This window comes from Camelus ferus, chromosome 11 (genome assembly GCF_009834535.1).
Source record: "Camelus ferus isolate YT-003-E chromosome 11, BCGSAC_Cfer_1.0, whole genome shotgun sequence".
Taxonomy (NCBI): domain Eukaryota; kingdom Metazoa; phylum Chordata; class Mammalia; order Artiodactyla; family Camelidae; genus Camelus; species Camelus ferus.
The window spans coordinates 5,793,372-5,821,296 of NC_045706.1; the positions used below are offsets into that span (position 1 = coordinate 5,793,372).

At 47.5% G+C, this 27,925-nt stretch overlaps 1 protein-coding gene across 1 annotated transcript in view; it reads left to right on the forward strand.

Annotated features, from left to right (window-relative positions):
* ADAM12 (ADAM metallopeptidase domain 12) overlaps positions 1 to 27,925 on the forward strand; it is a 326,306-nt gene that overhangs the window by 211,551 nt on the left and 86,830 nt on the right. Inside the window, 4 exon segments of the mRNA XM_032490670.1 lie at positions 5,392 to 5,468; positions 16,926 to 17,112; positions 24,429 to 24,494; positions 25,747 to 25,818. Of these exon segments, the coding sequence (XP_032346561.1) occupies positions 5,392 to 5,468; positions 16,926 to 17,112; positions 24,429 to 24,494; positions 25,747 to 25,818 (402 nt within the window).

The window sequence follows — 27,925 nt, forward strand, 5'->3', positions numbered from 1 at the left end:
GCAGAACTAGGCAAAGACCACTGTGCACATAGGATGATGTCTTGTTCAGCTGTGTCTTTAGAGACGTGAGTGTGATAGAAAGAGACCGTAACTTTGACTCTCTTGAGGGATCTGGGAGAGGATGCAGTTTGGGAAGGAAGGGTCATTGTTCTGATCGATCCAGTGGGCCCTGGGGCACAACACCTCCAGGGCATGACTGCATCTCTCACTGGTGCGACCGCACCCACATCCAACGGGACTCGTGTTTGCAAATCTACAAGTCCTGGCAGGTTCCTGCCTCTTAGCGTCAGTCCATGGGAGGCAACCTGGCCCTTGGACATGGGGACACACGCTCACCTGGAGACTTTGCCGAGTGGGCACTGCTCCCCTAGCCTCACCGCCTCCAGCGGAGGTCGAACCCCCCAGAGGGGCAGGAGCGTACATCTCCTCCACTCCCCTTGGTCAAATTCCCCAACCAAGTATGTGACACCTCGTGCGATGAGTGTGTCTCTCTGAGTTGTCACTTTATCTATATGATGACTTACTATGTTATAAAAACGAAGTCACGTTTATTTAAACATTTAGTTAATCGTGTTGAAACAAATGAAACTTCATGAAATTGTAAATGTCCTGGAGAATCTGGAATTTGGAGTTCTAGGAAAAGCTAAGAGTGACCAGGGGGAGGGTACAGCTCAGTGGCAGAGCGCCTGCTTAGCGTGCAGGAGGTCCTGGGTTCAGTCCCCAGTACTTCCATTAAAAAAATAAATAAATAAACCTAATTACCTCCCCCCTAAAAATAATAAAAAAGGAAAAAATTTTTTTTTAATTTTTAAAAGAGTGAGCAGTGAGCTTGCTAGTCAACTGTCTGAAGATAAAAAGAAAGTCGTTTTAGAGCTAAGAAATAAGGTGTTAACTCTGGTAATGACGGAGACAAGTGGGATTACTTAAGGACCAGTTTATGAGAGTTAGACTCCACCCCCTCCTCTTTTGCAAGCAATCCTTCAGCCTAGCTGTTGAACTGGAAATTAATTTTATACTAATTTGTTCTCAGTTCAGGCTTTAATGAGCTTATATTTCTGGGTATTTAATTTGAACGTACATTTGATAAGTAATCTATTCAAAGTAAATTGAAACTGAGAATAAATGAGTTTGAAATTTCAGAGGTCAGTAATTAAGACTGCTGCCACCATTTGGTTTTTATTTTAATTTTTTAACCAATACTCGGCTTTCTATAGCGACATTTCACATTGCTCTAAAGTGGAGCAAATTATTTAATGTACAAGACCCCCAAAGGTGGGTAGGTTAAAAACCAGTGATTCTGGTCACCCCAGGCAGCCCAAACTGTAACATCAGCTGTGTCCCTTCACTTTCTGGGTCGCCTCTGCCCCCGACATCTGTGCTGGTACCCAAGGCTGAAATCCCCCAGCCCCGTGCAGAGGGTGCCAGGACCCTCCCAGTGCCGGGGGCAGTACAATCCAGTTACACGATCTCCACAGGTTTAGAGGGTTGTTATCGTGCCTCCTTTAAGTGCACAAGCTAGAGTCATCTAGAGAGAGGGGGCCCTGGAACTTTTCAAAAGTTGTTTCGTATGGAGGCTGCGGAGGCAGGCTGGCAGTGAGAGTGCCCCACAGCCTGGCGGGAGGCCTGGTGTGGCTGGCTGGGCAGGTGTTCCCGACCCCTCTGCCTCGTGCACCCCTTCCTGAACCTCGTGCTCACCGAAGAGGACACCTTTGCCAGGGAGAGGAGCAGGGCTGTGAGTCTGTGCTCCTGCCCCTTGAATCTTCCAGCCAAGAAGAGGAAGCCCCATCCCTGAGCTGCCGCCCCTCCCCCACTGCCCACCATCCCTGGACAAGTTTTCTCCCTGTGGAAAAGTCCCACTCCCACCTTTGTCCCCAGACTCCAGGCCACCCTGCTCCCTGATGCTGCATGGAGGTCAGGAAGGAACCTACAAAACTTTCACTGTTTGTAGTTGGTATAATCAATAACACAAAAAGTCCAAGATAAGCTACAAACTATTAAGCTAATCAGATGTTCAAGCAAGAGGGTCCGATGTAAGATCTGTTTAAAAAATAAAAAAGTTTTCCTTTACATTAAAAATCACCATGAATAAGATACAACAGAAAAAAAGATCCTATTCATGCTGTCAGCAAGCCTCTACCATCCCCTAGACGTAAGCCTGATGAAAACTTCCCAAAGCCATCCGAAAAAAACCTGAAAGTTTTCTGAAGGTCAGAAAAATGGCCTTATCACGTGGAGAGAAATAGCCTGGACATGAACAGGGACACTCTTTATTTGAAAACTGTAAATCCTGACTAAGTTGACCTGGACACTCAAAGTAGTCAAGCTGAAATCTCAGTGGATCATTGTAGAGCTTCATATTGGATTCTAAAATTCCCCTGAAAGAGAAAGTAAACAATAATAGTGTGGAAACTTCTGGGGGGAAAAGTAGGATCAAAAGAAAACTTGCTCTCAGCAAGGTTGCCAAGAAAAATTGGGCAAAGAATAGTCTTCCAGCAAATGGTTCTGGGCACCTGAATTTCCGCATGCAGAAGAATGAAATTGAACCCCTAATTCAAGCATGTATGAAAACTAATTCAAAGTGAATCAAAGTTCTAAATAGAAGAGCTAAACCTGTAAAACTCTTAAAACACAGGCGTAAATCTTCCTCACCTTAGGTTGGATAATGGTCTCTCAGATACGTTACCTAAAGCATGAGCAATCAAATTAAAAAAGGGACAGCTTGGATCTCATCAAATGATCACTTCTGTGCTTCAGAAGACATCAAGAAAGTGAAAAGACAACATACAAAATGGAAGAGAATATTTGCAAATCAAATATCAGATAAGGGTCTAGTATCCAGAATATATAAAGAACTCTTCCAACTCAACAATGAAAAGACAAAAATCCATCTGAAAAATAGGCAAAGGCTTTGAACAGCTAGTTCTCCAAAGACGATATGCAAGCAGCCTGCAGGCATGTGTAAGGATGCTCAACATTCTAAGTCATGAGGAAAATGAAAATCAAAACTGCAGCGAGCTGCAGACACGCCAGGATGGGTCTAATCAGCAGCACAGACAGGCAAGCGTGGGTGAGGACCAGAGGCGCGGCACCTTCCTCCCTCCCTCCCGCACGCTGCGTGTTCAGCGGCTTAGCTGCCCGGGAAGGCTTGGCAGTGCTTTCAAAACATAAACTGAGTTACCAGGTGATCCAGCCATTTGGCTTGTAGATTTAACCACGTACTTACCCACAGTACGTGCCTAAAGAAACCGGAAAAAGATGTCCACACAAAAACCTTGTCCACAAATGTTCCTGGCTGCGTTATTCATAGTAGCCAAGTGGTGGGAAAAACCCAAATGCTCCTCAACTGATGAATGGGTGAATAAAATGTAGTATATTCATACAATGTAATTTTATTTAGCAATAAAAACGAATGAAGTACTAACCCTTGCTACCACATGAGTGCACCTTGAAAACATTATGCTCAGTGAAAGAAACTGGACACAAAGGCCACATTTTATAGGATTCCACTTCCATGAAATGAACGGAATATGCACGTCCACAGAGACAGGAAGCAGTTTGGGGATTGCCAGGGTTGGGGTGGGGGTGATGGGGAGTGACTGCTAATGGATGTGAGGTTTCTTTTGGGGCTGATGGAAATGTTTTGGAATTAAGTAGTGGTCATGGCTGCATAACCTTGTGAATATACTAACACCCACCGTGGTATGCTTTTAAAAGCTGAGTTTTATGGGATGCGAAGTTCATCAGAATCAAAAAAAGAGGACTTTCTCTATCTGATATCAGAATGCACTGCAGAATGATAGGAACCACAACAGCGCGGTGTTGGCACAGGAACGGACAGACAGAAGCACGCCTCGGTGGCCTAGCCCAGAGAGTCCCGAGGTGGGGCCGCGTGTTTATGGGGCTGTTCCATATATGACCACGGAGCATTTCAAATCAGCGAGGAAAGGAAAATGGTGGTGGAGACCAGCTGGCTCTTCGCTTGTGGGAAAAGTCAGATTCCAAACTCATGCCTGCCCAAGAATTAATTCCAGGTTCAATTAAGGAGCTTATTCTAAGACTATAGAAATAGAAAGTAAGAGAAGGTAAGTGTATAACCTTGAAGAAAGCCACCCTAAACAAGACACCAGATGCATAAATTTGACTTTATAAGAATTGGATAAATAAAAGATGGCATAAGTCAGTTAAAAAGACATTTCTCATATACCATCAGACAAAATATTAATATATTTTCCTGAATATATAAAGAACTTCCAGAATCAATAAGAAAAAGTCAAAATAACAAATGTTCTGCAGGACTCCCATCTCCCCTCTCCAGCTGCCTTTCAGATGAGCCTAAAATGTCTCTGCTCAGTGACGAGGAGATCATCTTGGCCCCTTTCTTATGGTGTTCTTGGTGTTATTGGATTTCCCCAGTTGCTCAATCCTATTCCATCCTCTTTCTTAGCAAAGTCAAGGTGCTGTTTGGAATTTTGTCCCTGTGGGGCAGAACAACTGGACACCAAGCCCTGCCCTGGAAAAAGTGATTAGCTGTGGTCCTGACTGGAGGAGGGGTGTGTTGAGGTTGAAACCCCAGCATTCACTTCTCTTGCCCCATAGAAGACGTAGCTCTTTGCTGTGGGACCGCACACAGCCGCTGTTCAGAGACCGTGAATGAGGAGCGCTGAGCATCCCTCGCGTTTCTTGCCAGCCAGCCACTTACCTGGGGCTGCGGCAAAACCTTCATTCAACAGTGAAATTAACCTTGATTCCGGACAGATATCTGTCATCAGTAATCAAGTGTCCGTGCTGTGGTTTCTTTCTGCAGGTGACATTATTAAAGAAGTGGAATGTCGTAGGCACGTCACACAGGGACTTCTGCCATAGAGGACTTTCCTATTTTTCTTTTCTGTTAAGAGAGACTTTCTGCTCTCAGTTGGGCAATTCATCAAGGTCCCCTCTGTCTCTCCTCACCCGCCTTCCTTTCATCCTCTGTCTGTTTTCATAAGCCACAGATCCAGGCCTTACTTGATTGCCTGTGTGCTTAAATACCCCATCGGTTCCTCATCTCACGACAAAAGACAATTTACATGAGTGGAAAATGGCGATGCCACTGCGATTTGTTCAGCCACTGGGGTTTGTAAAACATTCTGCATCAGGGTTTTCCTGAAGGGTGTCAGAGAGCCAAGAGGGCTGCATTTAAAAACCCCGTTGATAGTTTTTATGTCAGTCAGATATTCCAGCCATCCATCCTGGTGGGGTCACGTTGGGCTAGCGGTAGATACTAAGATTGTGGGTGCAATATTTTATGCAAAAGGGAATTGTGTAGCTGAACGCAGGATGGTGGGAGGCAGTCGGTTTATGGCGAGGGGACATGAAGACCCCAGGACTGAGCCTCGTTTCTCCTCCTTTTAGGGCCATTGTTACTACCACGGACGTGTGCAAGGATATCCTGGTTCGACGGTCAGTGTCAGCACCTGTTCTGGTCTCAGGTGAGTGACCTTGACAATGGCAGCTCTGGTCCTAAGCACAGCTGTCACGGACCACCTCCTTCTCCAGTCGCTCTAAAGCAGTAGAATGAGTGACAGGCCTCCCCTCCATCTGGCAGGACCAAGGTCCCCTCTAGTGACAACTCTGACAACTTTAGTGCCTCCCACCCCCATGTGTTCTCCTCCCCCCATCTCAGCTTCTCCTTTGCTGCTCCTCTCTCAAGGCCGTTCTCAGGCCTAGAAGGTTGGCTGGGTTTCAGCATCCAAGGATTTGGGGAATATCTTTTGTTTTTGCGGCTCGATGCTAAACAATTCCTGGTGTTAAAAAATAGGACATTAGCTATTAGCATTTAAGCTGCTTTCTTAATAAAAATAAAAAGGGCTTCTTCTCACGAGGAGACAGAGTGAGGGGACGGATGAGCACAGGTCCAGGTGAGCTGAGCCCGAGGACCAGCCCCCCTTCCCTCACATGCAGCCCCCCTTCCAGTTAGAGGAAGGAGCCACCGTGGGCTCGTGGGCTTTCCGGGAAAACCAGTTTGTCTGACATATTTCCAGTCGCCTCAGCCTTTTTACTGGATTTATTTATTGCATTTGTGAACTAGCGGTTTGTGTCCTCAGAGTCCTGCTGGGCACTGGCCTGTGGCACCAAAGCAGTGTATTGTGGACAGAGGAGGGCCTGGGAGTCCCAGCCTGGGGGCCTCGCGGGGCTGTGAGTCTGAATGGGGCCACAGAGAGGAGGCCACTGTGCACACACCTCACACATCACACACACACACACACACACAAAATATACCACACTCACCACAGCACACACACCAGATTCTGCCGAGCATCTGACTCTCGGTGACCACCTCCCATCTCCCACCTGGAGAACGTTCCCTCCTGGCTACCTGGCACAGACCACGCCTTGGCAGAGAGGAATAACGTGAAATCCTTGTGGCTGGGATTTCAGGAAAAGTCAGAAGAGTGAGTGCTGCGTCGTCTGGTGCCGACCACTGAGACAGGGTGGGGACGCTGACGGGGCACGCTGTCCGGGGGCGGCGCTCCTGAGAATTTAAACTTCCCAGCTTTTTGTGCTGTTGTTGCAAAAGCAGCAGACCGTGCATCAGCAGAGAAATTCCGGAGTGATGTAGTCAGCCTTGTGATCTTGCAAGGAGAGAGTCAGGCCAGAGGCAAAGCTGTGTTCGATCAACTGCTCCCTGGCAGAAGAATCAATTGAGAGTAGGAATAAAGGGGGAAAAATGCAGTGAGTGTAGCACCAGCCTAGCAGATTTTCAGAAAGAAAACAGGGTTAAAAATGATGTGAAAGATGGTGTGACTCCCCCACCCCAAATACATTCAGATCTAGGAATGTGGAGGAAAACTCAAGTGTCCTCGGGGACGCATTCATTAGAGCCCCGCAGATTAGAGTTTTGCAGAGAAAAGCAGAGAAGGAACATCCTGCTTTGCTTCAAAAAGGCTGATCAAAGGTGGACAGGCAAGCAGAGCTCTGTCCTGGAGGAGAGGAGAGAGGAGGGAAGCGGACAAGCCGTCCTTCTTCATCTGAAGCTTGAAGGGGGAAAGACAGGGAGAGAGAAGCGCACGGAGATCCCAGAAGAAAGGATGAAAGAGGAAGCAGCTCCTTCATGGAGGGAATAGAGTGCAGTGTGGAAAACAGGTCATAAAAACGAGTGAGGCCGAAAAGCTTACACTTTGAAAGGACTCCAAGTCAAATGGGAAGCTCAGGCCGTGAGTTAGCTTTGTGCCGTATCGCGTGGCTCCCCAAGATGCTCGGCCCTCGTTAGCACAGTTTCAGCGCAGTGTTGGTGGTTCTCCTGGTCTCTCCCGTCTGCCCTCGCTGCTTCCTGCCTCGCCCCCTGCCCCTGGGTTCCTGAGCCCGCGGGCATCCCTGAGAGCATCCGGGGCTCCTCGGCACTGTCTGCCCAGGGACAAACTTGCATTGATGGGGAGAGGATTCTTCCCCTCCGCCCCAAAGGAGCTCAGCTGCTGTTTTGTGCTGGGACAGACATCCAGCCCTGGCTCGCTCCTCCTGGGGCATCCAAACAGCCATGTCCCTGTGTCCTGATCTGATTCATAAACACCACCTTCTCACTCTCTTCCAACTCCCCAGCCAGAGCATGAGCTCCTTGAGAGAAGAGACTGTCTCTCACCATCGCTCCTTATTCTCTTGCTCGACCTTCAGCTCCTGCTCGGAAATCTGACACAAGGAGTCTCGGGGGCTGACACTTTTGGAATAAGCCAAAGGTCCTCCCATCACCTGCGGGCATAGTGGTTAAAATCAGGCTGAATTTCTCAGGGAACCACCTGTGCTTTGACAGACGTAAGCCAAGCATTCACCTAATAGATGAGGAACCTGGGATCTAGATTTGTAAACTAGATATTGGTTGTAATAATCACGTCACTTTTAAATGGGGTTTAGGGTACCTGAGCACAAGGTGTGCACACACTCACACTTGAACACTCTTACGTTCACGTATGCTGTGACACACAGGCACACACACAGACACACACGTGCACACGCCCATTTCCCGGGGTGGTGACGACAAGCAGGCGATGCCAGGCTTTGCTCTTTGTCGTCATCACAATTTCTGCTCTCAGGAGGACGGGGCAGGTGGTCCTGGCACTGCTGTGCAGAGCAGCTGCAGCTCGGTCACCAGGAGCCTGGTCCTGACGCCGCAGCTCGGAGCTGCAGCGTCTCCTGTCAGGTCATGCTGTCACCCCCTCCCTAGTCACAGCTGCCATCTCAGGAGAGAGGCGTCTCGGCGTTTACACGGAGGCCTTGCATGTCCTCATGTGATGCGCACTAAGCCGTGGGCGGGTATCACACGCCTCAGACTGCGGACGGGGAAGTGAAGGCAGGGAAAGCGACTTCCCCAGAGTCCCTCAGCTGTGATGGGCCGGACTCCACCTCAAGCCCAAGTCTAGCTACCTCCTCGGTCCATACTTGTTCCACTAAACCTTTTGCACAGTTTGCATCCAACCTTCTTTTACTTTTATTAATCTTTTCTTTTAACTGAAGTACAGTCAGTTTACAATGTTGTGTCAGTTTCTGGTATACAGCACAATGTTTCAGTTGAACAACCTTCTTTTTCTGCCCCATCATCCTGTACCCTGAGGAAGCCCCCCCTATTCCAGACACACTGTTTTCTAGCTATTGCCAGAACATGCCCCCCACACATCTCACTGCCTTTATCCCTGTTGTACCTGGGCCCAGGACACACTCCTCTCACCACCTCTCATCAGCTTTGGAAGGTCTTCTCTCCCATCAAGGCCCAAATCAAATGGTGTCTCCTCCGTGAAGCCCACCCTGGCTTCTCAGACACTCCTCACCACGCAGCTCAACCCTACCTGGCCTGCACTGCCACAGACAGTCCTTGCTTACACAGCACAGTTCCTGCAGCAGAGCGGCCAGTTCACGTGTGTTTACATCCCTGTGTTAAGGCACCCGTCCTTCCTTGGCCCACTGACCATCAGTTACCGTATCTTGCGGTTTCACTACCCTGTTGTCAGGACCTTCAGGACGGGGACCATGTCTGATATGTTCCTTCCAGGCCTTGGAGCTCTTAGCACTGGCCTTCGATGTGGGAGGCAGCACAAGTTGCTTCTAAAAACTCAATTTAAATAAAAATATTCAGATGCGAGGTTATTTGGTTCCTGAATAAGCACACACAATACTGTGTTCCTTTAAGGTCTTGCCTTGATTCTGATTATGTGATATAAAGTTTACTGCACCAAATTTTATATAACAAAATCAGATATAACACAGAATGCAAGAGTACTTCTTGCCCCCATACTATTGAAAATTAGTCAATCAGCTTAGGTTTAAAGGGTAGAAAAGGCCAGTGTTATGGTCCCTGGAATCAGAAATAACCATTCCAGTGAAAGGAGTGCTTTGCAATTTAGGGAAACGAGTGAGAGGGGGCGAAGTGAGAGCTGGGAAATGAGCCGCAGCCTCCGGCAGGGCCAGCCACACCGAGGACGCGTGGGTTCCGGTCGTCCCCGCCCCTCGCAGCTCAGCTGGAGTGTTCGCTGATGTGGGTGCGGGTGGGTTTTCCACATCTCACAGCTCAGCCTGAATGGCCTGCGGCAAAGTGGTTTATGGGACCAAGAAGTCAGGCACATGGAGATGACCTCGCCCTTGCTGTCTCGTCTGCTAGGCCTGAGCTCCAGGAAGGCAGGGCCCTGGCCACCCTAGCACTGCCTGGATCCTGGCACCTTATAGGCGCTCAGTAAACACTGGTGGAATAAATTCGCTCTCCCCGAGCCGCCAAGTGGTCAACGAAACGTAACGCCAGCCAGTCCAAAGTTTTAAAAAGTCTTTTAAGTTTAGTAGATCATGTTAAGAAAGAAATTAGCTTACAGTGGAGGTGAAGTTAATTTGACCTTGACCTCTGCTCTGTGACCTTCTGCTCCTTCAGCACCCATCACGGCTACGCTGGCTCCCCGCACCCCACCAGCCATGCCATCTCTGCCCAGGGCTCTCTTTCCCCTTTCCTCTTCCTCCTCCCTCGGAGATATTCATCCGTCATCCTGTGTGAACATCTGTGGGAGCCCATCTGCACCATCTCCAAGCTGCTCTGGTCCCCACCCTGAAGGACGCCCAAGGTCAAGTTTCAGCCCTCCCAGGCCCCACTCCACTCAAAACTCGGGCTGTCCAAATCCCTACTCCTCGGTCCCCAGACTGGCTCCTGCCCTGAATTCTTTTCCATTAAAGGTCCAGCCCATCTCAGGCTCCTAAGCTTAGTCCCCGGGGGTCTCTGACAACCTCCGGCAGGCACCCAGCCCCGGCCCGCTCCCTGCTTACAGCATCTCTTTCGTCCTACTCCCTCTCCCCCCGTTTCCCCGTCACCACCCCGGAGCAGCCCTCCCTCCAGGATTTGTAAACTGCCTCCCACCCATACTGCCCACCTCCTCCCTTCCCTCCACAGCCATCATGCGCATTACAGAAGGTCGTGTTTCAAAAACACTGTGTGGTTGTAAGTCCCGCCACACTCAGCTCTCAGAGCCGCGTGGCTCAGACACTGTTTTAGCAGTGTTTCCATGGGCGTTTATCCTCCTCACATACCGATCACCTGCCGCCGCACATCGTTTTTGTATAACGAAGTAAGTGCCGTGAAGGAGGCACACAAAACCCCCTGAGAAGTTCAGCGGAAGGGCCTTAAAGGCCAGAGCATCCTGCAGGAAGGGATGGCCGACCCGGACCTCAAAAGTTATGCCTCAGCCTGGAAGGCTCTGCCCAAGGGCTGCCCGGGAACAGCAAAGGCCTTTGCGGGGAACACGGCCCTGGCCCTAGAGCAGCCTGCATCCTGCAAGGCCAGAGGGTTACAAGACTAGGAGCAGGAGGACTGGCTAGAGGCCCCGGGGGTGGGGGTGGGGAGTGGCCAGGGAAGAGGGGCCAGCAAGAGCCGAGTCCTGGAGGCTGAGAGTTGGAAGCGGGTAAAAGAGGCAGTACCACAGCCTGCACGCGGCGAGCGCAGCACAGTGAGCCATGCGGCCGCAGGTGCAGCCCGAGGCTGAGAGCCAGGGTCAGCGCCGCGCCTTCCATCCACCGCCGCCAAGTCCACGCCCGCCCGCCCGCCCGCCTTCTGCGGTCCCCACTGTCCTTCCGCACGTGTTCTCCGTTTCAGCTACAGCGTTTCTTTCCAATCACACTCTGTTTCTCTCGCCTACTCTTGCTCCTTCAAGGCCACTCACATCCCACATCTCCAAGTCCTCCCCAGTCCTCCCGAACTCCCTGCAAGGCCCCTGTCCCCCACCGGCCATTTATCAATCATGCTTAGGTCAGCACTGGGCCGACCGCCCGGCCCGTGGTCAGCTCTGAGTTCCTCCGGCGTTTTGCATTTGGAATTCAGCTGCACCCACCCTAGAACAAGTCCTTGGCGACTCAGGAGAGGGCCTGACCATCCATTGAGGCCAAGGACAAGAGAGCAGGCTTGAGAGCCAGGTGCATCTGGGGACTCCTGGCTCTGCCGCTGACCAGCTGTGTGCCTGTGTTAGTTTCCTAGGGCGACCATAACACGTGAGCACAAACTGGGTGGCTTCCAGCAACAGAAATGTGTTCTCTCTCAGTTCTGGAGGCCAGAAGTCTGAGATCAAGGTGTTGGCAGGGTTGGTTTCTTCTGGAGGCACCGAGAAAGAGCCCGCTCCATGCCCGTCCCCTGGCTCCTGGCAGTCCTCGGCGCTCCTCAGTTGTAGATACATCGCACCAGCTTCTGCCTCTGTCCTCGTGGGCTTCGGCCCTGTGTCTCTGCGTCTTCTCCTTTTTCTGTCTCTTATAAGGACACATGTCACTGACTTTAGGGCCCACCCTAGATCCAGGATAATCTCATCTTGAGGTCCTGAACCTAGTCACATCTGCAAAACCCCCCTTTTTCCCCCAAGAGTTGTACTCACAGGTACCAGGAATTAGGACTTGGACATATCTTTTGGGGAGACACAATTCACCCCAGCACAGAGACCTCAGGCTCTCATCATTGGCTTCCTATTAGTAAAAGAGGTTCATGATAACTACTTTGCAGGACGGCTATAAATATTAGAAAAAATAGAGAATTCAAGGGCCTGGCTCATGGGCGCTGGGGAGAGTGGGGAGTGACTGCTGACAGGTGCAGGGCTTGCTTTGGGGGGTGATGAAAGAGTTCTGGAATCAGGTGGTGGTGATGGTCACACAACTCAGTAAATATACTAAAAACCATTGAATTTTGTGCTTTGAAAGAGTGAGCTTAATGGTTTGTGAATTATTTCTCAATAAAGCTGTTATTTCTAAGAGGAGCCTGGCCCAGGGCAGGCATACATCAGAGCGGCCATTATTATTACCGATGTGCCAGTAACAGCGCTTCTGAGTCTCTTCCCAACGGTTTGTTTTACCTCTTTTGTCATGCCTCCGCAACTGGTCATGAATTACATTTGGAACGGGAACCGGGGTGAGATGTCTTCATGTGTTCTGCAGGAGCTAGCCCGGCGCTTGGCATGTCGTGGGGGATAACGGATATTTGTTTTGACTGTATGTGAGTCATTCATGTGGAGATTGCGTGTTGAAAATCAGCTCGATGCTGCCTGTGTGATTGCTAACACTGCTGTTGTCACTGGATCAAACACAGAAGTGGCAGGATGTTACGTTTGACCCATGAGGTCCTCCCAAAAGGGACTGAAATTAAATTTCAGGCCAGCTGCATCTCTAACTTCTGATTGACAGCACAGTATTGAGCCCAAAAGTCTTTTTCCAAGAACATGCAGTTAGCAGTGGGACATGGAGCTAGCCCCGTTAATTCATACTTTCGAATCAGCATCTTATTATGGGTCGTCAAAACCCGCATGCCGTCACCCTGCTGGCTTGGGAGTAGTGAGAAAAATCTTAACACGAGCAACGCTGTTAAGCTGTGTTATTGCCTGGTGCATCTTAGCTTTGGACATTAAAAACTGAATTTTAAGAAGGACAAAAACTTATCTTGAGGAAATATAGGTTCCCTGAGTTATCACTTGCAAAGCTAACAAAATCGACTTTAAAATTTTAATAGATTCCTCCCGGTTTCCATTGAAGGGAGAACAACATGATTTGGACGTTTAAACTAAGGCTGCGCATTTTCAGAGCAGCGACTCCATTTCTCTGGCCCCTTTCCTTTTGATTTCTGCCTCCATCATGGTCATCCCTGTTCTGGGCCCCACATTCCTCTCAAAACAGCGCTAGAAGGAGGCAGGAGAGTGTGGACATGGATCTCAAGCTCTGAATACACGGGTCCAGATTGGGTCCCACCTGTGCCTCAAGCTACCTGCATGCCCTTGACAGCGGGGAAAGTGACAAGGGCTGCGCTGTATGTGGACCCACTGAACCTGGATCCTAGGCCATACGGGGTGGTCCTCGTCACCCCCAACCACCCCTCTGTCTTCTCCTCTCTCGGTTCACCACCACTCACTGGGCTGGTGCAGTGTTCTCCTGACCCCCTAATCTCCCCATAGAGAAGATACCCACGGTCCTCATCTTTCCCAAACATTGAAAACTGTCTTCCAACCTTTCTCCCCCTCCTCTACCAATGGGAAAAGAACCCCACTTTCGAAGTCTGCTTGATTTAAATTCCGCACTCTATGAGATCCTTTCCACTCCAAGTTTACAACTAAATATCTGTGACATTCAACTTAAATTGCATTTGCTTATCTAGCTTGGGGCCAGTAAGGACTGTGAGAATGTCAAGTTTTTACATCTCAGAAACCCTGACTCCTTGAATTTTGTGTCCACTGTGGTTTCCAGCAATCTCTAGAGCTGAATGATTAATTATACCCAAGACAGTCCAAAGCAATTATTTAATTAAGATGCATTATTGGCTGCCAATTGTTTAGAGCAAAGGGAAAGGCTTCACCCCAGTTTCTCAACATCTGGCCTTTGGATGACTTGAAAGATAAAAGGAGATATGAGAACATTTTTATGACTGAGTAACAGTTTCTAGAAATTTTCCATTAAGCAGAAAAACATTTTCAGTAATTTGCTTCTTATGATTAGAGCTTGGTGACATGTTTTACTGTAAGTGTTCAGCTTATTTAAATCCAAAGCAAAACAGAAAATGTTGCAGTGCGGAATGAAATGTTGGTGTCATTTCTTTTTAGGGCAGGAACATCCATCTTCTAGCCAATCTATTTTCCTTTCAAATGTATGCATTTTCCACTTTCCCCTGGCCTGTTTTTTTCCCCAAAGTTCTCCTTCTTAATTTAGGCCTTTTAAAAATCAACTTTAATTGACAGAAATCCCTCACCACCCTTCCTAAACTGAGAAATCTAAGTTTTATTTCATCAAGAACTTTTCAAAGCAAAAAATACAAGCCACCCCAGAGCTGATGACCAAAGTCATGTCTGTATGGCCTACCCGGAGAGACATGAAGACCTCCCTTTGGGCCTGGGGGATAGGGGTCAGGAACACAAGAGAACAGCCACATATAATGACTTCTAATCAATCTGTGGGATTGGAAAACAGCCAACGATTCTTCAGTTACTCCTAACCACATGGGCGCCCCCATCTGTGAACAGTCAAGTGTCACAAGTGTTGGTAGCGCACAGCTTAGCTTTCCGGTGGTTTCCAGCTGCCCCGTGCGTCCCCGTGCTGTCTTCTCATTTAGGCTGCGGTCATCCTGGGCGTGACCTTGCTGTTTCTCCCACTGCTTATAACAAAACAGGACTAGCGGAGTAATCCTAGTTGAATGATACTGAATTGATTAGTGAGTATGTGTTCCTCTGTTGTGTTCACAATGAATATTTAAGTCAAACCTTGTTCTTCCATACCATTTGAGTATTGAAATACTGTCATTCCGTTAAAATCTAAGAATGGTTAAATCGTCCCCTCTAAGTGGACCATCAGTGCGCCTCGGATGAGTGAATGAATGAACAAGTAACTCAGCCATAATGGGTGACACAGGCCCGCCTTTCATGCTCCATACTTTGGAAACAAGCTGAGATCGTCTGAAAAAAACTGACGGAGCACCCAGCTTACCCAGCTGTTTCTTGAGGAGTAAGGTGTACTCACATCCTTGGGTTGAGACAATATAAATCACGTGTTAGAACTAATACCCAAACCTGGAGCCCATGGCCCTCATCCCTGGTCCTGAATCTCCTGAAATTATCTGCAAAATATTGTGGATAAATATGTACATGGAAATCCTTCTGGGGAGAGTGTAAGGAGTTCATGTCTCAAAAGAGGTTATGAGTCAGTGTGTTAGAGGTGTCTATTTACAATCAGATGAATTTTTCCTGAAAATTTGTATGTAATTCTAGAATGGAGAGACTGTGGTCAACTTGATAAATCACAGAAGCTGCTAGGTGTGTGGGAACTCAGCGCATCCAGCTTACTTTTACCCAAACTCCCATGAAGAAAAAAACTTATTTCAACATCAGGAGGAGCCTTTTAAATTAAAGGACTTACTGTTCCACATTGGGAAAAAGAGAAACGAAACCCAGCATGTAGGCTGATGTCTCCTCTTCACTGGAAGGGAGCTGGTGTGCCTCATTTCCAGGAAGCAGGACACACCATGAGCCCTGTCCTGCCCCGGGTCAGACATGCCTTGGGGTCCGTGTGGTCATGCCACCTTCTGTCTCTGCAAATTAGAATAGTTAGCAAATGTGTCCATTTTTCAAAAGAATTTAGACTTTTATTCCCAAACCTAAATGTCAGCACAAAGGGTTCTTTGTTAGTTCTTTTCATTCCCAGAAGTATATGTATCATGTCAATGCTGTAGTTCGTGTCAGTGAGCCACGAGTGGCCAGGATGCAGGCAGAGGTGTCACCAAAGCATAGGACCCTCCTGAAATTGTCAGTCTTTGGATGAATACTGATCTGGGGGTCCGCCCTTGTCAGTATCAAAGAGCTACTACCATTCAGCACCAACCGTGACCTCTGCTGGGCGAGAAGTTGTAACCAGATGGCTTAGCAGCCCCACTGCCCAGGTGAAGAACCAAGCTCAGGCGGGACAGGGTCACACAGCTAGTAAGTGGCAGAGCTGGGACTTAACCCAGGCTGCTGGATTCAGAAGGCCTCCTTCTCAGTCTAGGGGCTGGGGCATTCTTCACGCCTCTAAAGAACGGTCCGCTGTTCACCAGAACTGACCCTGGCGGCAGACTTCAGCCTTCAGGGAGCAGTTCTGATGCTCGGTGCACTTCCATTTGTCCTTGATTCACACATCGCCCACAAAATGAAGAAGTAAAATATAAAAGAGCATACTTTAAAAAAATTTTATTGAAGTATAGTTGATTTACAATGTTGTGTAGTTTCAGGTGTGTGATTCAGTTTTATATATATACCTGTATCTGTTCTTTTTCAGATTCTTTTGTATTGTAGGTTATTACAAGATATTGAATATAGTTCCCTGTGCTATACAGTAGGTCCTTGTTTATCTGTTTTATATCCAGTAGCGTGTATCTATTAATCCTAAACTCCTAATTTATCCCTCCCCCCCTTTCCCCTTTGGTCACCGTAATCGTTTGAAAAAAGCTTAAGTTTAATACTCAAACTTACATCAGAATCACTTCAACTATTTAACAAATATAGTTGATCAGGATAAATAATTCAGCTGTAGGAATTTTCCTTTAAAAAAAAGATTTCCCTCCAGAATCATGTCTGCTAATTCAAGTACAGTTACTTTCTAAGCAGATGAAACATCTTTTCTCTTAACTCTTCTTCCCGGCAATATATCCTTGAGAAGGAAAAAACAAACAAATGGAAAACGTAAAGGCTAAACACAGTCTACCCTTTACCATCAAATATTTGAGACAAAAAAATTTCTCAGACTTGGTTTTTAAAAGACTTGCAAAAATAAATCAGTGCAAACATATGGCACAGAAATGTCCTTTCCAATTCAGAGCTGAGAATGTAAAGAAATTGGTGTTTCTCCTTTTATTCTCTCCCTCATTAAGAACTAGGTTTCAGCCATTAACAAGAAGCTGCCCAGAAAAGTCATGTATTTTTTTCTTATTTCTTTTTCAACAGGGGACTTATTACCTTTGAAAATAACACCTATATTTTGGAGCCAATGAAAAATGCAACCAACAGATACAAACTCTTCCCCGTGGAGAACCTGCAGGGCGCCTGGGGATCGTGCGGCTCCCACCCCAACGTGTCCGGCCTCGCCGCGCACAGCAGGCTCCTGTCACCCTCCCGGACGCGAACAAGGAGGGTAGGAGGGAAACCCCGTGTTGTGTCTCTGGGGAGCTGGGGGCTCCGGCTGGGGGGCTCACTGCTAAGACGTCTGGAGAAGTTTTGCCGTCTGTGTCTGAGGGGTGGAGTCACCCACTTGATTAGGAGGTGGTTGGTGTTACGTGGGTGGAACGTAATCAAATCCCGAAACCTCCATCCTCACACTGCAAACGTCAGCCTCGGGCTCACCGACCTATGCTGGGCGAAGCCAGGCGCAGAGGACAGTACACCACCGGTCCTTGTCTCCGGTGAGAACCTGCCGGGCCTGGCGCCAGGACTCTGCCCCACTGTGGCGTCCCACCCTGGCACGGACCCTCCCCGAAAACAATGTGGAAGTTTCCCCATCGCAAGTCTGTTTGAGAATTAGGGTCTTTGTAGGATTTGTACAGCACTCCCCACCCTTGCCCACTCGCCTGTGCAGGTAAACGGAGTCCTGGTCCAGGCAGTGTGGCTAAGGAGGGTTGTTCACCCCCAGTCGGTGCTGCGTGGGGCTGTCCCACGTCCCTCCCAGGCTCTCTGCCTTCTGGCCACCTGCCCGGTCTGCTCACCCCCAGGCCCTCCCTTCTGCTGTGTGACTGGAGACAGTCATCACCTAGTGGAGTTTGGGCTCCAGCTCTCCCTCCCGGAACCCTCCACCCCAAACGGCTGCCTGACCCTCTCATCAGTGTGATGTGGGCTCCCCCAGTCACTGCAGAACACTCTTAAAAAGGAGTCAGGGTAACCACATGCGGCTGGAGGCCCTGAATTCAGATGAGCACAACCCGATAGGAAGCTATCAACAACCTCCTGATTTTTCATCTCTTTCTCTCCTCTGTTGACAAGAAATCAAGAATTCCTAGATATGACGTCTCATGTGCCGCCACCTGATGGTCGGGGGACACGTTCTCAAGGGTCCATGGAGCACCCCGGTCCTTCCCAGCTTTGACTTGAGCGTTACCAGCGCTTAACACGCCACACGTTGTGGATATTGTGCCTCTTTGATTCCCGATCATTTTTCCAAAGTCAAACAGTAAACATTATCCTAAACCACTGCTTCTCGTTCTTAAAATTTCCGTCCGACCCGTGGAGAGGTGCGTGTTCCCCTCACCTGCCCTTACCTGCACCACTTCAGGGCCCTTCATTTTAATTGTACACCCCTTCTTCCCATCCTGATTCCTCCGCCTGTGTGGCCCTATCTTCCCCTGTTTGTTAATATACTCCTGAGATTTGCTACAGCAGGTGCTTACGAACTCTTTTGTCTAGTCCTTGCCCATCACGCCCGTCAGGCACCGTAACACTGCTGCCCTATGGCGGGGTGAATCTCATCCTAGGGAGCAGGGCTGGAGAAGTCCCCCCCCCCATAGCAGCAGCCTCTGGAGAGCCTTTTCATCCCGCCCTCCTCCCCCTGCCCCCCTAGCGTGACAGAGTTAAGAGGTGGACTCACAGAAGCCAGCCTCTGTGGTCCCAGGGCCCGTTTTATGCTCCAAACGCTCTGGCCTTTGATTCCAGGCCTCGGATAAGATGTGATGAAGCTGTAGCTTTTGCCGTCATAAACAAGCAGAACATTTGCATTTTGTTTTCGAGGCTCCTGGCTTGGAATGCCTTGTTGAACACACGTTATCCACCTGCTGAGATTTATAACCTGACACTTTAAACGACACTCAAATACGTTTGCTGTTTAATTTATAAGTCCGCGCCTGGTCTGTCCTCGCGAGCCATATTTTAATTCTTTAAGCTTACAGCTCCATAGAACCATGATGGGCACAGTAATTTCCGGTCATTCTGACTTGGAGCAAAATGGGGAAAACCTTGAATACCAGTGCTGTTTTGTTAATCATGTATGTTGAAGTGTAAACGAGCCTTTAAGTTGGAAAGGGGCGGCACCTCCTGGAGTCCAACTCCGTTCTCGATATTTCTCTCTAGAAATAGTTGTGATTGTTTTTAGGAAAGAGAAAATGTCTTTGACGTAAGGTTCATCTGTACAATCAAAATGATACAAAAAATCATTTTCAAGTAAGTGGAATACATGGGACTCAGAATTATACCCAAGACAGTTTGGAGCAGCCCCTACGGTAAATACGAAGGGACACAGGTTCTCCGCCGCATACCTGCCTGCCTGACACCACCTTTATTTTATACTCAAAACTCAACATCGCTGCAGGGAAGTCTCCCTGTTTATGCACTGCAGCAACTGCATTTGCTTTTCCCCAGCATTTTTCTGCCTCTACTAAATGTTAACTATTGCAAAGATTGGCTTTGCAGACTGAGATTTTTCTGCAGATGCGTGCGTTTTTCTTCAAGGGGCCCCAGGAATAAATCTGCACTCGGGGTAGGCACTGGCTATAATCTAAGCTTGAGCTATTGTTTGCCATTTCTACAAGGCTCTACGTTTGATTTTCACGAGAACCCAAGTTGCTTCTGGAAGGGCGCCTGCAGTCAGAAGGCTTCACCACCACTTCCCTCCTCTGCAGCCTTTTCAGTCCAGCCGGAAGAGGAGAGTCCTTGCCACTCAGCCCTCCCGTGAATACCCCCTCCCTCTCCATCAGCAATTCATTCAAAAATGCACACTAACTTTAGCCAAGCCCGTCCGAGCAGGCTATGCGCCAGGTGAAGGCGGTGAATCTGCTGGTGGAGAAAATCACACCATACATCTTGAAGGCAAATGTAAATTATTTTTGAATTAGCCTCTCTTTGGGGATTATCTGTGCTACTGTTCCCCTCCACTAGTATGGACAATTACAAGTCAGATGTAAAAGTCAATGCCTTCTCCAGAAGGCAGTGTTTGCTGGGGCTACTGGGTATAGACAGAACACCCGGTTAATCAAGGAGACCCTGTGGTGTACCCTCAAACACAGCCATTCTGAAATGGACCAGGGCTGTGGCTGTTGGGTGTCCAGACACCCAGTCCTCTTGGCTTAATCAAGCAGTGGTGGTGGGAGCAGCAGTAACAGTACATTATCTGTAGGGACTGTAATAGGTGAGTACCAGGAACTGGCCAGAGCCATTAGAAAACTTGTTAATCACAGCAGGCATGTTTAATTTCTCTCTAACATAACCTCTGTACCTCCTCTAAGATGCCATCCCAAGTTCCCTCAGCCTGGGTGACTTTTGTTTTTTGATTGACATATAGTTGATTTACAATGTTGTGTTAGTTTCTGGTGTACAGCATAGCGATTTGGTTATACATATATATATGTTTTTTTTCATATTCTTTGTCATAGGTTACTACAAGATACTGAACATAGTTCTCTGTGCTATATAGTGGGATGCTGTTTATCTGTTTTATGTATAGTAGTGCATCTGCAAATCCCAATCTCCTAATTTATCCCCCACCCTTTTCCCCTTTGGTAACCGTAAGTTTGTATTTTATATCTGTGAGTCTGTCTCTGTTTTGTAAATAGTTCATTTGTGTCATCTTTTTAGATTCCACATATAAGTGATACCATAGATTTGTGTTTCTCTGTCTGACTTACTTCACTTAGGATGATAATGTCTAGGTCCATCCATGGTGCTGCAAATGGCATTATTTTATTCCTTTTTTATGACTGAGTAGTATTTCATTGTGTGTGTGTGTGTGTGTGTGTGTGTGTGTGTGTGTACCACAACTTCTTTATCCAGTCATCTGTCAATGGGCATTTAGGTTGCTTCCATGTCTTGGCTACTGTAAATAGCGCTGCTATGAACATTGGGATGCATGTGTCTTTTCAAATTTAAATTTTGTCTGAATATATGCCCAGAAGTGGGATTGTTGGATCATATGGTAAGTCTGTTTTTAGTGTTTTAAGGAATCTCCATACTGTTTTGCATAGTGGCTGCACCAAACTACCTCCCCACCAACAGGGTAGGAGGGCTCCCTCTCCAGCATTTATTGTTTGTGGACTTTTTAATGATGGCTGTTCTGACCGGTGAGAGGCAATGCCTCACTGCAGTTTTGATTTGCATTTCTCTGATTGCCTTAGTTATTCTTAAAGCTGGGTGGTGGATAACAGAGCCAGCATTACCCTTCCTTCCTTGGTTCTGAGCTCTGAGCATCTATCAGTGTGAACCAAGGCTTCAAAATCTCCAGGTGTGGGATCCTTCTGAGTCTTGAATCAATTAAAACTCTTGGATAAATCAATACCAGCCCTCACTGGGGCCACTGGCATTTTGGACTCTGTCTCAATACTTTGCGTTTGTCCCTGTAACATTCAGTTCATCGGATTCAGCGCATTCGTCCAGCATTTTGTCTCCTTTGCCCATCGGTTCAGCAGCCTATGTAATATCAGCCAGGCCTCAGAGGCTGTGTCCCACGCAGACGTCATTGGTGAGGATGGTAGAGATGACCTTTCACAGCAGAGACCAGGGCTCAGTTGATAAATATGCATTAGGTGGCCTTAGAGTCAAGGCATAGAGCCTCGCTTGAGCCCACAAGGTCTTTCTTTACTCAGAGGAAGATAAACCAAGGTTTCAATGAATGGAATTTGCTGATCTTGAATGGCTCTAGTTCCATTGTTATTGTTCTGTTGTTGTTGTTTGGTAAAACACCCAACTTGAATCTGTTTGCCTGTCTCCATCTTTCCTGCCTCAAATGGTCAGCAGCTCTCTGCTGCACCCTGCACTTCCACTCTCTTCTGCCTGCATCCATCCTCCTCCCAGCAGCCGGAGTGATATTTAAAAAGTGTCACATCCAAGGATTCCCCACTGCTCTTGGATAATTTGTTTGCCAGTCAGCCTCCTTGCCATGGCCCTGTCCCCTGTCCGCTGTCCCCATCTTCAGCCACATCTCATCCTCACTCTTCCCTTGCTCCCTGAATGGTAGCCATTCCGCCCACCGCTGCAACACATCAGTCTCAGGACCCGTGCTGCTGCCGTCCTGTCTCCGCCAGGCCATCAGGGGGCTGGCCCACAGGAAGAGAGAGATGTAATGAGAATCTATTGTCAGCCTAATCTCAGCTTGTTTTTCTGACTCGGGTTGGGTTGAATTCCCAACACCAGAGTTCCTGTAGCATGTGTGGGAGCAGTTCTCTCTGGGAACTTGGCCATGATGACTCCGAGAGGTCCAGGAACTGGTTCCTTCTTGAGCAGGACTCAAAAACCGCCTCGGTCTCCACCTTGGAGCAGAGACTGCTGGGCCATTCGCAGAGGCGTACGCCCCTATCTGTTTGGGGAAGGGCTTTTGTTTATAACCCCCGAAATGAAAATTCAGTCGAGCAACCAGTCTCAAATGTTGCTTTGCAGATCAAAACTTTTAAACATGATTTTTATTTTTTTTATAGCCAGATCGCCCAGATAGGTGGAAATCATGTGGAGGTAATTTAAGCCTCTCTGTGTGTGCAGCTGATGGAGGAATGAACCTTCGTGGCCATGAGCCGGCCACTCCCCCATGGCTTTTTATTATTATGTGGTTAGACTTCTCTCTGAGCTAGCAATTCTCTGAATTCATGAGAAAATGTGGACTTCTCTGAAAACTGCAGAGACAGGAAAATTGGGTTCATGTGTTTGTTTTCATTATCTGGAATTGTGTATTTTCTAAATGATGATCCAAGGCCACTTGGAAATAGACCCTGGTCATTTATTTCACCCCTTCACAGCCTGAAAGGTGTAAACGTCTAAACACCCAGGGCCCTTTATTTGAGTTTTTCAATGCGGGATTAATTTATTTTTTTCTTTAATAGAGTATTTTCTTCTGTATGATTAGCTGAATCGGTTCATGGTAAATCAGGGAATTAGGGAGAAAAAAAGAGATTTTTGCTGCTTTTTCACCTCAGTAAGGAAAAGGGGCACGATCTCTACACTTTGAGGTGTCTCATTTTGCATACACCAGTGAGTACCACTGGAGCTAATCTTTTTTCCTTTGTGAGTACATAGTTATCACCATAATGCATGCCTACAACATACAATTACAAAGCTTAACTTTTTTTTTTCCTTTGTAACGTTGTAAAAGTATGAGAAATTATACCTTTCATGGCGTTTTATTTTTCCTTCCTCCATAAGGTTTCCAGATTTCTTTAGGGATACCTATATTCATGAATCAGCACAGCTGGGCGGTAAGGAGGAACACCGCTATGAGACAAACATTTTTCTTGTAAAAATCTGTTTGGAAGATCCCGGACTGATGGGGATTTGTTTTATAAAAGATGTTTCCCTCAGGACTGTATGACTGTGAAGCTGATTCAAAGCATGCCTTGGTCATTTTTGCTTTTGTCTGAAAGCGTGGTTATAACATGCAAGTTTTAAACGTTAAGCGGCGTGTGTAGTTAATTCATAAACCAGCAATATCGGTCCGAAAGACCGAGACCAGTTCAACCCCCATTTCCTCCAACTGCATTTTATTGCAGAGACAGAAGGCTTTGTTTTTTGTTTTTAATGTTTGCTTTTTGAGACCACCCTCCATGAATTGCCCTTTTTCTCCTAAAAGTGCCTCTGGGATTCTCCCAGAAATTCATGGAAGAGTGCGAATGTTTTTTGAGGAAACTTGATTCAAATGTAACCCACTTCAGAGACTGCCTTTATGTGAGAAGGAGTTCGTTCTTGGGCTGCCCGCGTCTTTGTCAGCCCTGCCCCGATCCACAGTTTCCCAGCTATTTCAGTCTTACCAAATCCCTTTTCTCCAGTGGTGTACTTCAGGCTTTTTTTTTTTTTTTCTTGAATCTCTTTCTTTCTATTCTCTTTCTTTTGTTCTTTTCTGGTTTTCCTCCTAACCCCTCCTTGTTGCCTGACTCTTCCCCGTTTATGGGCCTGGCTGTTCCCCATTCTTCCTTCGCTTCTAACTCGATTTTTAAATGATCCGCCACAAGAAATCAGCTCCCTGGAACGGACTACTCACTGTTTCCCCAGAAGGATTGTGCAGTTCCTGCTCAAATAGATTCTCCTCCACTTTTCTCAAATCACAGAACTGGACCACAGAGGCAAAGGGAACACCCATGAGACCCTGAATTCCATCATCTTCTGTAATGATCTGGAAATGTACTACATCCCGCCCAAAATGAACGACCATTGACTGGTTCCCGTTCCAGAGAGAGCTTTGGTCTTGCTTGTCTGTGTGTGTGTTTTGTGCAATAATGAGCTCAGCTTGTTCTATCCCATAATCAGTGATCCGGCAGAAAGGTTGGATTTCTTTTCATGGATTTCCGGGTAGAAATGGAAAACTGGTCACTCATGTTGAGAAGCTTTTACAGAGGTTGTTGGGATTGGGCGAACTTCCAGATGGAAGGGAGGCATGGGAACCAGGGTTTGCTGAGGATGGTGTCACCTTAGTCCAAGTGCTTATAGCGTGAGATATTGACGAAGCTCCAGAGGGGCATTGAGGGACATTAAATCCATGTTTACTTTTTGCAGCATAAAAGAGAGACCCTCAAGATGACCAAGTATGTGGAGCTGGTTATCGTAGCAGACAACCGAGAGGTAAGAACTTTCTGAAATTTCTAAGTACAGTTGGTTTAAAAAAAAAAAAAAAAAACAGGAAAAAGAAAATATTTAGCAAGTTATTTACTGGCTTTAATTAATCTCATTTTCTATGAGGCCTTAAAAGCATTGTAAACAACTCATTAAAAAAATGCCTTTCTGATATTATAAAGTATAAAATATTAAAAATGTATCTGGGATTACAAAATATTAGCAAGGACTTCAGAGTTGCTATATAGCTGAGATCGCCAAACAGGGAGAATTATTTGAGGGAAATGCAGATGGTTTTAGAATGTATTCTAAAACGTTTTGGGGAAAAGTGTAGTTTTAAAAATGTCCGCTATGTTCTAAACTAACACGAATGAATGAAGGAAGGCTGTCAAGACACAACAGAAAAACCCTACCTTCCAAAGTAGGGTTTTATGCTGTGTTAATTTTTTCTTTTAATTTTTTTTTTTTTGAGGGGAGAGGTAATTAAGTTAGTTAGTTTGTTTGTTTATTTACTTTAATTACTTAATTTACATTTATTTTTAATGGAGGTACTGGAGATTGAACCCAGACCTTGTGCATGCTAAGCATGCGCTGTACCACTCAGCTATACCCTACCCCCCACTTTTAATTAGTTTTTAATTAGTTTTTTTTTTAGATTAGCTTCTCTGTGTTCATTTCTCACCTCTGCTATATATGATGAGTGAGGTGGCATTTTCTCACAGACCAGCTCCACGCATTTGAATGAAACAGGCTTGACAATTTCTCAGGCAACTGTTCCCACTCTAGAAGTTCTGATTAGAGGGGAGAAGGGGGAATTTTTTCATTTTTTATCCATTCTCTGTATTGTTTGACTTGTTGCCATGAGCTTCTATTACTTTTACTCTTTAATTTTTAAAAACAAATATAAAGGAAATTTCAGAGGAAGTTAAAATCAAGTTGCTGATATGAAGAATAGCTTTGGACTGCCTTCTGGCTGTCTGTCTGCTCTTTGCCAAAACATGTCACTGCCTCCATCATTTATGAGGCTGGAAAAAGCACAAAAGTTACTGTCTTAAGAGTATTTGGCTTGGGTGAATTTCAGGGAGTTTCAGAAAGACCCTGGACAGGGAATTACTCGGCAGAATGGGCGCTCACTTCACCATAAGCCAGGGAGGGGCTGCGGGATTTGCAAAGCCCAAGACTTCACATTTCCAGGAGCTGAGAGGATGAGATTTGATGGATACTCTTGCTGTTATTAATGCTGACATTTAAAATTATTAAGTTTCAGAGGCAAGGAAAAGATCTGGAAAAAGTTAAGCAGCGATTAATAGAGATCGCTAATCACGTTGACAAGGTAAGTTCTTTGGGGGTAATTAAATCACTCAAATCATGTAAATGTTTGGAAATGACGTGGAGGGAATGGAACACCTCATCCGACTTAGGGAGGCCGGGTTCTGCCTCTGGTCCTGGGCTGGAACCTGACTTCTTCACCTCAGCTCCAAATTCCTGGGGCCGGGAGCAGCTACAGAAGATGCCACCCCATGCTGTCCAGACAGTGGTGGCCTTGGCCTACAACTCCCTCCAGACTCTGTTCTGGCCAGGCAGAGTCCCAGTCTGAGAGCATCTTGTTCTCCCCAGTTAGATCCAGAGCCCTGAGAAGGTGCATCTGACCATCTTGAGAGCTCCAAGTGGACCTCTTCCCAGGGCTCCTGGGAGGGTCTCACAGGCCCCCTGAGGGTGGTCTGTCATTGATAAAGGACACAAGGACTCCTGGGACACAGAAATTGGCTATCGGCTCAATCAGCTGTTGGAAAGCTTTAGCAAAGATGACTTGAGAGCTGTTAGAGACCCTGGAACTCGGGTCTAACCCGGGGATATTTGCTCACCAGTGCTCCTTACACTCCCTGTTTGCAAGATGAAGCCATCTCGGCCACCTGCTTCAGCAACAGACCCTGCAGGGAGGGCGTCCGGCTGTTTGGTGCCAAGGGCTCTCAGCCCGAACCCTGTCAGAGCTGCCAGGACACTTCCAAAGGCCTTGCTGCCCACGTGTCTGGGTGGGGCCTGGACCTCAGAATTTTCAGGCGCTCCCCGGTGGTTCTCCTGTGCTACACGGCTGGCAGCCACCGTCCTGATGCAACCGCAGTTCTCAGCAACAGCCCGCCTCCTGCCCGGGAGGACACTGGAAGTGGGAAAAGGGATCCAGCTCATTGCTGAACCTCTCATGGCCAGGATTCTCTGAAATGGTCACATTTCACCCATCGCAGTTTGAGGATGCCTCACAGTAGCTATGTTTGCAAACAATCCTATTATGTTGAAATTGAGTTTTCCAAGTTTTCAGAAAAGCGAAAGTAAGAGCCCTTCCAGAAGTTCAGCTCCATCCTGTGAGGCCTTCAGGGCAGTACCAAGCGCTGAGCATCGAGGATTCAGGATGCACCGGGTGTGGTGCATCTGCGAGGAGGCCACAGCTTCATAGAGACGCAGGCCCCCAACCCGCTTAGCGTGGCTTAACGTGATAGGAACTAGGCTGACGCTATGAATCAGGTGCTGTGGGGAGGCAGAAGAGAAGCAATTCCTTCCTTCCTCCTGCAGGTCAGGGAGTCTTTGCAGGGAAGTGATTTTGAAAGGTGAGTACAGTTCCACGAGGAGCACAGCAAGGGAGGGCCTGGCTTGCTCCTCACAAGTAACTCCGTCTAACTAAGCAGGTGTGTGTGTGCACCGGTGCATACATACATGTGTGCACGTGTGTGTATGTGTGTGCATAGCTAGGGCAGGAGGAGGTGAAGCTGCAGGAGATTTCGTGGCCAGGGCCCTAAGTGTCCTGCAAAGCTGTCTAGACCCCATCGTGATTTTATTCTGCTGTCCATGGGGAGCCAGGTGAGTGTTTCTAAGCAGAGACGACACACAGGGTCACACATAGCTGTGCCTGTAGTCAGTGTGGAGGATGGAGACACCAAAGACAAATAGGGCTGGTAGGAGTCTATCAAGACAGAAGTCATAAAGATTTGACCCATGGCTGGGGAAGTGGGGATGCAAGAAAGACGAAGATTTGAGGGCATTTAAAGAGTCGTGGTTCCTGATCAGTTTCTTAAGCAGTTGCTACATTCCAGACGCTAAGTGCGCTGTGCAGACCCTCCCAGGTGGACACCAGTATTCCCACTGTTACAGCAGATGAAGCTGAGGTTTGCAGAGGCTAGTCAAGCAGTCAGCACACGTTCAAGTAGCATTCGAAGGCAGGATCGGGCATGAGCCCTGGTCTCCTCTGCAGGAGCCCCTGGCCTCGACTCCACCCACTCACAGTGACTCCCAGCCCTCCCTGACCAAGCAGAAGCAGAGGCTGAGAAGAGCAGGGGCCCAAATGAGCACAGGTTTGGGAAGACAGGTAGACGGGGCTTCAGACCCAAGGAAGCAAGAGCAGGGGTCTCATGGGGCACCCTGAGCAGTCGGAGATCTGGGCTTGGTGT